General features: G+C 46.4%; 1 protein-coding gene across 3 annotated transcripts in view; it reads left to right on the plus strand.

Annotated features, from left to right (window-relative positions):
• The window catches only part of LOC119978842 (tyrosine-protein phosphatase non-receptor type 22-like), a 108,672-nt gene that overhangs the window by 32,739 nt on the left and 63,933 nt on the right, over window positions 1-12,000 (plus strand). For 2 of the 3 annotated variants that reach the window (XM_038820728.1, XM_038820730.1), the window contains exons 6-10: window positions 796-867; window positions 3,957-4,016; window positions 5,269-5,411; window positions 7,259-7,325; window positions 9,470-9,547. In XM_038820728.1, coding sequence (XP_038676656.1) covers window positions 796-867; window positions 3,957-4,016; window positions 5,269-5,411; window positions 7,259-7,325; window positions 9,470-9,547 — 420 coding nt within the window. The remainder of the gene's footprint in view (window positions 1-795; window positions 868-3,956; window positions 4,017-5,268; window positions 5,412-7,258; window positions 7,326-9,469; window positions 9,548-12,000) is intronic. The other variant, XM_038820729.1, reaches the window with a different exon arrangement.

Genomic DNA, 12,000 nt, shown 5'->3' on the forward strand with positions numbered 1-12,000 from the left:
GGGTCCCATGACGTTATGCTGCTGGGCAAACTCTGACTGAGCTCACCCCCACCAGCAATTTAGGCAGTTGAAGGATTGGGGCGTCCTTTGAAAATGGCGCCTTGATGTGAAAGATTGGCCGGGATTCCCCATTGCGAGTCCACCCCGCTAACCCTGGGCACCGCCTCCAGCACCCGGCACTGCCCGTAAAAAGTGGATTCCCATTTCATCATTGGCGGCGGGTGGGCACAAGCGGTCGGGGAAATCCCACTGCCGTAAAAGCTGTTTTGGGAATCCCGCTCTATTCTTCGTCCCCTGCTGTTCCCTCCCCCCCCCCCCCCCCTCCCGCCCCGAAAACAGGAGCAGAAAACCTCCCACCACAGTTTTTTTTAAGTGTATCTTCACACACAAATTGTTCCATTTTAAAGGGGGAATAGAGAGGGAAAGATTCCTGTGCTGATTTTCACCCCGTTGGACCACATCATGAATGCGCCTTCCTCAACCAACAAGTCTTGGTGTGAGACTTGATCCCAGAGCTTCTAATCCAGAGGTTGGAATCGCTTCCAATGCACTACAAGGCCTCCATGTTTAACACACTGGGTTGTAATGATCTGGAGCGTGTTGCCTGAAAGGATGGTAGAAACTGAGGGATTGGATAAATATTTGAACGGGAAAAAGAAATTTCAGGGATATGGGAAAAAAGCAGGAGACTGGGACAAATTAGTTAGATTATCTAGATGCCAGCATGGGTAGAATGGGTTAAATGGCCTCTTCAGCTGTATTTTCTCTGATTTTTGTCCGCTTTTCCTTTTTCAGAAAAAGTGTGAGAAATACTGGAAAAACATGGGAGAGGATCCATATCGTACTGGGCCATTCTGTGTTATCTGTGTGAGTATTTTACCCAGGGTTGAATTCTCTTCCCTCTGAGTGGAAACGCCTAGAAATCGGCTCCCTATTTATAATATTCTCTATGACTGTGAGAGAACTTTTAGGGAACTTTGACCATTGTACTTAGGTTGGCCATTTGAAATGACCAGGAGCAATCTGGAGCAGGGATAATTAATCGGGGGAAAGCGATGGGATGAGAATGCATCTGAGTCGAGTGAGTTGAAATCCAATGTTGGCAGAAAAGATGGTGCCTGAACACCATGGTGTCTCGTCCATGAGATTCTCTGACCTCTTCGTGTTTCTTGGCAGCAGAAGGTGGATCATCTTTAGCTGGCAGTAGGATCTAAGGACAATGGGATTTTCCATCAAATCCACTCTACGTCCCCGGGAAACCCACAAGGGGGTTGTGCCTATCTATTACTGTCTCCCCCCCCCCCCCCCCCCCCCCCCCCCCCAACCTCCACGCCATTTCTAATTCTCTTTCTCTCCCTAGGGTTCGTCACGGGTGTGTGAGAATCGACCGGGTTAGGGGTCCGGCTTTCACTAAGTTGCCTCCCACAGAGTTTACCCAACTCCCTTGACTATCCTAGTTCTAGCTATGTAGTTTGTTCACCTGTATTACAGACACCTGGTTTATAGATCAGAGAATCCACAGTGCAGAAGGAGGCCACCCGGCCCATGGAGTCTGCACCAGCCCTTGGAAAGAGCACCCCACCTAAGCCTACACCTCCAACCCATCCCTGCAGCCCAGTAACCCCACCCAACCCTTTTGGACACTAAGGGCAATTTAGCATGGCCAATGCACATCTTTGGACTATGGGAGGAAACCGGAGCACCTGGAGGAAACCCACGTAGACACAGGGAGAACGTGCAGACTCCGCACAGACAGTGACCCAAGCCGGGAATCGAACCTGGGACCCTGGAGCTGTGAGGCAACTGTGCTAACCACTGTGCTACTGTGCTGCCCCAATTTATGCCCAATTGAAATGAATTATGGCCCAATCTACTGGCGGATGCCTATACTTTCACTTGAATCCTGGCCGTCACGTGGAGCGACTGCCTTCCTAATTCAGGCTCACTCTGGATTTTGGAGAATACAGGATGGTGGGTTTGAAGGAGCAACTAGGTCACTTCTTTTCGAAGACCACTCAGAGGGACGCCAAATGCTGTCTGTCATTTATCAGACACTTTGTCCAGTTTATTATTAAACCGTTTTATCCAGGTGCCCTTATTTGTGAGATAACAAAGGACAAACAGAGGTTCACAATTCATCCGAAATTCAATCACAAACAATATAAAACAGTTATTCTCCCAAATTATCCCAAATGTAATCTGCCCAAGATTCTAATACTACCCGTGCTGAATGAACTGGATCGAGCTGTGGGTCCAATCCTCTGAGCCTCAATCGCCTCAGGGCCCTCGTCTGCGAAGGTAGGCCTCGCACGCCTCTTCCGTCCGTTCTCTGGTCCGCCATCAAATCTTCTCTGTTGCCTCTGCATTGAGTCTTCACTGGGGAGGATCTCTGGGTGTCTCTCTTCCTATCCCCTCCTTCGCTCCCTTCCAGGCGTTTCTCTGGCCCTCAGCCAATGAGGTCGTTGGGAGGGGGTCCACTTCTGCATCGGGCCTAAGATTCAGGCCGTTGGCCATTTGACCACAGTATTCAAATGCAAATCAAATTGCCACCTGAAAAGAAAGAATGTGCAAGGTTAGACATACGGCAGGGGTGTAGGTAGAATGTTCCATCAGAGAGCCAGTGCAGACTTGATGGGTTGAATGGCCTCCTGCTTCACTGTAAAAATCCTATGCTTCTGTGAAATTTGATTTTGCTTGCAATTGGAAAACAATAGCATATCCAACTTTATTACAAGGGTGTTGGAGTATAAGAGTAGGGAAATCTTGCTGCAGTTATATGCGGCTTTCGTGAAACCACACCTGGAATACTATCTACAGATCTGAACTCCTGATCTAAAGAAGGATATACTTGCCTTTGAGGGGATGCAGCAAAGCCTAACAGAATTGATTCATGGACTAGGAGGGTTGACCCATGAGCACATATTTAGTGGAACCAACCTGGAGTTTAGAAGAATATGAGGTGATCTCATTGAAATATATAAATTCTGAGAGGATAGATTCTGAGAGGCTGTTTCCGTTGGCTGGAAAGTCTGCAATCTCAGGATAAGGGGCAGTCATTTAAGACTGAAAGAAGCAGAAATTTCTTCACTCTGAGGGTTGAGGATCTTTGGCATTGTGCTCGCCTACACCTCGTCGGTAGCCCGGAGACGAGTTCTGCTTGGAGGGTCTCCTACTCCACCCAGTGCCTCGGCTTGGTTGGGTGGCTTCATGTCACTTTTACATTTGGAGACAGTTAAGTACACCCTTAGAGTATCGGTAGAATGGTTGAAAAAAATGAAAAATTAAAATCGCTTATTGTCACGAGTAGGCTTCAATTAAGTTACTGTGAAAAGCCCCTAGTCGCCACATTCCGGCGCCTGTCCGGGGAGGCTGGTACGGGAATCGAACCGTGCTGCTGGCCTGCTTGGTCTGCCTTAAAAGCCAGCGATGTAGCCGAGTGAGCTAAACCAGCCCCTGATTCTACCTGGTTCAACCTGGTTCTACCTAAGATGGCCACCATTCATTTCTTTTTTTAAAGAGCTATTACCTGCAGGCTATTAGGAGTTTTGTTTCGTTTTTTGGGGTTCATTTATTACGTGCTTTTGCTTGTTAGTCTCATCCTTTTATTGTGTAACGTAAGTTGTTTGTGTTCTGTGGTTTCATTTCTTGTGGAGAAATTTTAATAAACTTATTTTTAAAAAGGAAAAGGTCAATTGTACAATTTTCATATAGTCACCTAGCGACATGCAAAATCATACAGGAGCCAAGTGCCCCCAATTTGTTGCTGAGTTTTTAAGGGTGTTGGGAAGAGTTTGGGGGTGTTCCTGTACGTAGTTGGGTTGTGAAATCCATATGATCTGACTTCTCAATCAGGTGACGTTGAAAGAATATGTCACGACCCCACAGCCCAAAGCGCCGGCCCAGTCTCCTTCACTTTATTACGGTTCACTGAATTTAAAATCTCTCTCATTCTCCAGGAAGAAGAGAAGGCCAAACCAGAATATATCATTAGAACGTTGAAAGTTCAGTTTCAAAACGTAAGTAACATGATTAAAGGAATTTCAGTTGAATTGTTATTACATAGAAGATTACATAGAATTTACAGTGCAGAAGGAGGCCATTCGGCCCATCGAGCCTGCACCGGCTCTTGGAAAGAGCACCCTACCCAAGGTCAACACCTCCACCCTATCCCCATAACTCAGTAACACCAGCCAACACTAAGGGCAATATTGGACACTAAGGGCAATTTATCATGGCCAATCCACCTAACCAGCACATCTTTGGACTGTGGGAGGAAACCGGAACACTCGGAGGAAACCCACGCACACATGGGGAGGATGTGCAGACTCCGCACAGACAGTGACCCAAGCCGGAATCGAACCTGGGACCCTGGAGCTGTGAAGCGATTGTGCTATCCACAATGCTACCGTGCTGCGTTATGACGAAAACTCACAGTAATCTCTGTCAATTTGACATTATTAACTCTTCAATTGCTGGCTTCTTGGGACAACCATTTTTCTTCGACTTTTTCAGCACAGGTAATGGTCACTATATGGTCACTAGTAGTACAGTGAAGGAAAATACTAACATCTGTCACTGTACATTTAGTGAAGTAAAATTGTACGTGAAAATGTCCCAGGAAGACTTGGGGGAAAATTAATTTTCTGTTATGGCATATCACAATGATATTCCTCCCCTTCCATCGCTTTTGAAATAGAGCACTCTGCCGACTGAGAAATAATTGTCCCCCTCTAATCCCACCTCTCAAATCTCGTTCCACAGCCCTGAAGGCTATGGCACCTCCAGTGCACATCCAAATGGTTTTTATAATTGCGTTAAGGACTTCTGCCGCTTCCACCCTTTCGATCAGTGAGTTTCAGACTGGGTGAAAAATATACTGCACAATGTCTGCCTAATCCTTCTGCCAATCACTTTAAATCTATGCCCCCCCCCCCCCCCCCCCCCCCCCCCTCACCGGTTATTGACCCCTCAAGAGAAATAGATCCTTCCTTTCCACTCTATCTCAGCATCTCATAATTTGAAATAATTTTAAATCTGCCATTCTTACCCAGTCAGGCCGACATTTGACTCCAGACCTACAGTAATGTTGTTGACCCTTAACCTCCTGTGAAGCCAATGCATTCCAATGCCAACATTCAGCCGAGTTGACACTTTCAACTAAAGTTTGTGCCTGTGACTAAGAGAGTGTTGGCCGTAGCCTGTAGCTTGTCAATGAATTCTATTGGAAAAGCACTGCAACTTAGATTGTGCTGTTTATTTCTAACCCAGATCTATCGCACTGTGTATCAACTTCACTATGTCAACTGGCCAGATCATGGCATTCCATCTTCAATAGATCCCATCTTGGAATTGATCAAGGACATGCGGAATTATCAGTCACATGATGACATTCCCATCTGTATCCACTGCAGGTAATGCATCAATCTCTTAACTGCGCAACAAATGACTGACAGACCATAATAAAGGCCAGTTCACAATACTCTCCACTAACTTGTGGCTTGTCAGCGGGGAAAATCCCAGCATTGGGAGATACTCCCTTTGCATTATTTCATTTTCCACTGTTGTTTCTACACAACCTGACAAAAATAAATGCTTATCGTTTATCTTCCCTATGCTGGCTAACTAGCCCGTAGCTCTAATAAATATTTTGTACTTATCTGGGTTGGGAGAATAGCAAGAATAGCATTGTAACCTTGGGCAGGATTCTCCTATACCGGCGTCGGGCCGCCCCAAAGGTGCGGAATCCTTTGCACCTTTAGGGGCTAGGCCCGCCCCGGAGTGGTTTGCACCCCACCGGCCGGAGTGGAAGGCCTTTGGCGCTGCGCCGGCCGGCGCGGGTCCGCACATGCGCGGGAGCGTCAGTGGCTGCTGACGTCATCCCCGCGCATGCGCGGGGGGGGATTCACCTACGCGTTGGCCATGGCGGAGGCTTACATGGCCGGCGCGTAGGAAAAGAGTGCCCCCACGGCACAGGCCCGCCCACGGAGCGGTGGGCCCTGATCGCGGGCCAGGCCACTGTGGGGACACCCCCCGGGGCCAGATCGCCCCACGCCCTCCCCCCAGGACCCCAGAGCCCGCCCGCGCCGCCAGGTCCCGCCGGTAAGGGACCTAGTCCAATTTACGCCAGCGGGACCTGCATAAAACCAGCGGGACTTCGGCCCATCGCGGGCCGGAGAATCGCCAGGGAGCCGCCGACCAGTGTGGCGTGATTCCCGCCCCCGCCAATTCTCCAGCGCCGGAGAATTTGGCAACCGATGGGGGAGGGATTCACACCGCCCCCCTCCGATTCTCCGTCCTGGCAGCGAGTCGGAGAATCCCGCCCATATTGTCCTAATTTAGTTACAAAATTCCCCTTTCACTACTCGATCTTTATGCCTGTCCCTGATTGTCCTTCAGAAGGGGGGGGTGAGCCACTTTCTTGAGCCACTGCAGTCCATGCGGCACAGTGAGCGACTTCCAGATTTTTGTCCAGCATCAGTGAAGGAATGGGGATATAGTTCCAAGCCCTGACTTGGAGGGGAAATTGGAGCTGATAATGTTCCCCTCTGCCTGGTTCCCTGGTCCTAATGAGGATGGAGTGGGCAGTGGGTTTATTATAGGGAATATTCACGACCTGTTCACCTTGCACATCTGCACACGCTTGAGAATATGTCCGAGTTGTTTGCTGCAGGTAAGCAAAGACCTCCTAAATATGACAAATCAACTTGAATCGGGTCTCGCTACCTTTGTGATACACAGTCAAGTGACGTTCACTATATGTAAAGCAGATCAGAGCAAACCAGCAGCAAACACGATAGTGGGTGGGGAGGAACTGGGACAGCAAAGTAAGTTTTTTTTTATTTTTCTGGAGCTCGCAAGGAAACTATGTGACGCCTCCTATCCCCCAATCTCCCATACTCCTGACCAACCCCTCGCCTTCCTCCCAATTGGATGACTTGCTTTACCATGCGTTAGGAATGGCCAAGAACATTCCTCCAACATCGAGTCAAATACCAGCCTTCACTTTGTCCTGAAAACTGGCGCTTGGAAACTGCGGCTCTGGGCAGTCAATCAGTAACTATGACGCTGACCACAAACCCAGCTGACACTGAAGTAACCAGGTGCTTTGCTTATAGTCATGTGGAAGCTTTTTTATCCTTCAGCTGACAATCCTGGCCCTCACTGAGGAGCACAATGGCGGTTTTATGTGGGATAGATATGTTTGTCTTCCATTTGACCCTCCCCTAACGTGTGTCTCTAACTCTTCTTTACCTGACAGTGCTGGCTGTGGAAGGACAGGTGTGATTTGCGCCATTGACTATACCTGGAAGCTGCTGAAAGACGGGGTAATATTACCTTTTCATCCGATTTGTATACTTGAAGTCCATTTGAGCAGCATCTTTGCATCACAAAAGGGAACTGAGGGATCTAAAAACACACTCGGCTAAAATATCTCACTGGCATGTTATTGATGCTGGAAACTGTTTGAAATAAATACTGCTGTTGAAAGGACAGCTGAAGAAATGTCTGTGGTAGTATGACTAGGGGTATTACGGTACCTGGGAGTGTGAGCTGCCATTGGTGCAGAGGGCTCGCTGCCCATTGACCCAAGTATCGTGTTCTCTGTATCCTCATTGGTCGAGAGGAAGGTAACTCCACCTACGAGGCGGGGTATAAGAACCTGTGTTCCCCAGCAGCCAGGCCATTTCTGTACTCCTGCTGCTAGGCTCACTTCTTGCTGATTAAAGCCTTTTGATTCGGACTACACCTACGTTTCATGTCCATTGATTGTGCATCAATGTCCAAGAAACATATCAGCACGTTTGTTCTCAGCCGGCCATCTTCTTTCCCCATCGCTTACAATCAAAGAATAAGAATTTAAGAAATCGAAGCAAGGAATAGACCATTTGGCCCCTCAATCCCACTGCATCATTCAATAAGATCATGGTTAATCTTCCATCTCAACTTCACCTTCCAACCCAATCCCCAAGAGAATTGTTAAGATTCTCACACAGTCTAAAATTCCCCTGAATTTGAACTTCTCTTTCTCTCACCTGCCCCAAAACAATAAGAAGATTTGGCACTGATTCGCATTTTCATGCCAAATCTCTATACTTGTTTCATTGAGAATGAGGAGTTCCATTCGGGTGGGTATATGCTCTTTTTTTCCCATTGGTCAGGGATCGCGCATTCACGCACGATAGGCTCCAAGCCGGTCATGTAGTTCACGAGGAATTGCCCTTAAAGAGGCTACACTATCACATGGCCCTCTGAAAGAGCAGTCTCTCTAGCCTCACCCCCCTGCCTTATCCCCGTAAACTTGCACATTCTTTTCAGATAGTATTCCAATTCCCTTTACTCAAAATCACTGACTTATTGCAGTGCAGAGGAGGCCATTTGGCCCATCGGGTCTGCACCAGCTGTCCAAAGGAACGTCATGACTTTGTGTCATTCCCCTGACATTTTCCCCACGTTCCTGCACATTGTTTCTATTCTAATTCTGTCTTGAATGCCTCGATTAAACCTGCCTCCGCCACACTTCCAGGACGTGCATTCCAGATCCGAACCACTCCTTTCTCACATCACATTTGCTTCTTTTCAAAATCACTTTAAATCTCTGCTGTCTCGCTTTTGATCGTATTCTGAGTGTGACAACTTCTTCCTATCTACCCTGTCCAGCCCCCTCATGATTTTGAACATCTCTATCAAATCTTCTCTAACCTTCTTCTCTCCAAGGAGAACAGTCCCAACCTCTCCAATCTATCCTCATAACTGAAGTTTCTCATCTCTGGAAACAATCTTGTAAACCTCTTCTACACCCTCTCCAATGTGTTCACATCATTCCTAGAGTGATGCGCCCTGAACTTTACACAATATTCCAGTTGAGGTCTAACTCGCGTCTTGTAACAGTTCAGGATAACCTCCTGTACTCGATGCTCCATTAATAAAGCCCAGAATACTATATGCTTTATTAACTGCTCTCTCCACCTGTCCTGACCCATTCAATGATTGTGCACATATACACCCAGGTCCCTCTGCTCCTGCACCACTTAATAATTTTGTCCCTTACTTTATATTGTTCCTCCATGTTCTTCCCACCAAAATGCATCACCACGCACTTTTCCACATTGAACTTCATCTGCTATTTATCTGCCCACTCCACTGACTTGTCTATGTCCTTTCAAAGTTCTACATTGTCCTCCTCACAATTTACAATGCTTCCAAGTTTTATGTCATTTGTAAACTTTGAAATTGTCCCCTGCACACCAAGGTCGAGATCATTATTATATCAGGGAAAGCAAAGGTCTCAAAACTGACCCATGGGGAACACCACTACAAACATCCCTCCAGCCTAAAAAATACCCATTGTCCACTATTCTCGCATTCCTGTTATTCACCAATTTGTTTGAATACCTCGATCGAATCTGTCTCCACCTCTCAGGAATGTTCATTCAGACTGAACTTTTCTATTGATGTTTTTCTATTTCAGATAGTTCCAGAAAATTTCAGTATTTATGACTTGATTCAAGAAATGAGAACACAGAGACCATCAATTGTACAAACCAAGGTACTGCTGAAGTTATAAAGGGATGAATGAAAGGGGCAAGGAGCACTAATTAGTATATTAGCACTTTACAAAAACGCAATAGGGTCAGCCTCCTTTTTGAATCGGAAAGAGAAAAGAAACTAGCATGTGTGTTGCCTCTATCAGCCTCCTTGAGACTCGCCTAAAAGTACTGGCATTCCCAGAGTTTGTGAGAAATTATTCTCCACTGAAAGTTAATAAGTTGAAAGAGTAAGCAGAAATTACTCCAATAGAATATACATTAATTAACCTGTATCTTTCTTTTTATAAATTTAGAGTACCCAATTCATTTTTTCCAATTAAGGGGCAATTTAGCATGGCCAATCCACCTACCCTGCACATCTTTGGGTTGCGGGGGCGAAACCCACGCAAACACAGGGAGAATGTGCAAATTCCACACGGACAGTGACCCACAGCCGGGATCGAACCTGGGACCTTGGCGCCGTGAGGCATCTGGGTTAACCCACTGCACCACCGTGCTGCCCTAATTTACCTGTAACTTAGCGCAAGTCAACAGGTGAAGGGTTAATATCACACTGGATAGTTCAGAAATGTGTGGACTGGTTGTGTACACTGAGTGGCACAGACTGGGCAACCTGTGGTCTGTAAATTTACACAGAACAGCGAAGGAGAAGAACAACAGGCATTTTCTCTCCGATTTATTTTCTCTTTCCTTTCTTTCTTCCCCTTTTCTTTCCTCTTTCATTCCTTTTCTCTTTTTGTGTACCACTTTCTTTATCACCTTTTCTCATTCATGTTTGCTTTTTCTTGCTTACTTCCTCTTTCAGGTTTTTTTTTCTCTCAATTTTCCTTCCCATTCTCTTTTTTGTCTTCCTTTCTCTCCCTTTTCTATCCCTCCATCTTTTTCTCGTACACATTAAACTTCTTTCTTTTCAGATAGTAATCCAATTCCCTTTACTCAAAATCACTGAATTATTACAGTGCAGTGGAGGCCATTTGGCCCATCGGGTCTGCACCAGCTCTCCCAATGGACGTCATGACTTAGTGTCATTCCCCTGACTTTTTCCCCACGTCCCTGCCCATTGTTTCTATTCTAATTCCATCTTGAATACCTCGATTGAACCTGCCTCCACCACACTTCCAGGCAAACCCCGAACCACTCGTTGTGTGAAAACGTTTTTTTTTAACATCACATTTGCTTCTTTTGAAAATCACTTTGAATCTGTGCTGTCTCGTTCTTGATCCTATTGTGAGTGTGACAACTTCTTCCTGTCTACCCTGTCCAGCCCCCTCATGATTTTGAACATTTCCATCAAATCTCCCCTGAGCCTTCTTCACTCCAAGCAGAACAGTCCCAACCTCTCCGATCTATCCTCATAACTGAAGATTCTCATCCCCGGAACTGGGGCAGCACGGTAGCATAGTGGTTATCACAATTGCTTCACAGCTCCAGGGTCCCAGGTTCGATTCCCGGCTTGGGTCACTGTCTGTGCGGAATCTGCACATTCTCCCTGTGTCTGCGTTGGTTTCCTCCGGGTGCTCCGGTTTCTTCCCACAGTCCAACGATGTGCAGGTTAGGTGGATTGGCCATGATAAATTACCCTTAGTGTCCAAAATTGCCTTTAGTGTTGGGTGGGGTAACTGGGTTATGGGGATAGGGTGTAAGGTGTGCGGTTGGGAAGGTTGCTCTTTCCAAGAGCCGGTGCAGACTCGATGGGCCGAATGGCCTCCTTCTGCATTGTAAATTCTATGAACCATTCTTGTAAACCTCCTCTGCACTATCTCCAAAGAGTTCCCATCCTTCCTATAGTGTGGTGCCCAGAACTGTACATTCCAGCTGAGGTGGAACTAGTGTTTTGTATAAGTTCAGTATAACTTCCCTCTCTTTTTCTTTGCTATCTCTTGCTCTTTCTTGTTTTCTCTCTCTTTCTTTGGACTTACGTTGAAACTAACTTCTGTGTTGATCAGAGCCTGTTCTTTTGCACCCAGCGGAAATGTTCAATGTTCTACTGCATGCTGGAGGCAAGAATGATGCAGCTTTTTAACATCGATATTAATATTTTCTTCTTCACTCTGTAGATGAGAGTGAGAAGTCAAAATAGTGAAGAGGAAATGGCATTGACTTTGATACTGGTGCCAAATGACTGACTGCCTTAAGTAACCTTTACAGGCAAAACAAAATAGCAGTTTCAGAAGTTTTGAATCATAAAACTCTTTCATTTGTGAGCTTCCTACTCTGTATCTGAAAATAAATCTAGTTAAGCAGTGTCGCTATTATGGAAAGGTGACTTCAGCAGAAACCTGACTCAACTTGGAACATTCAATGCTTCAAACACTAGATTGAATCTGCAGCCTGTCAACCGTTCCATTCATTGAGATATCAAAAGTTCAGGCTGGGTTCGGTCTAAGCGCTGCTAAGTTGACTTAGGGGCAACCATAGAAACTGGAGGAGGCCATTCCTCCCCCTGCATGAA

This window comes from Scyliorhinus canicula, chromosome 15 (genome assembly GCF_902713615.1).
Source record: "Scyliorhinus canicula chromosome 15, sScyCan1.1, whole genome shotgun sequence".
In the NCBI taxonomy this organism is placed as follows: Eukaryota; Metazoa; Chordata; class Chondrichthyes; order Carcharhiniformes; family Scyliorhinidae; genus Scyliorhinus; species Scyliorhinus canicula.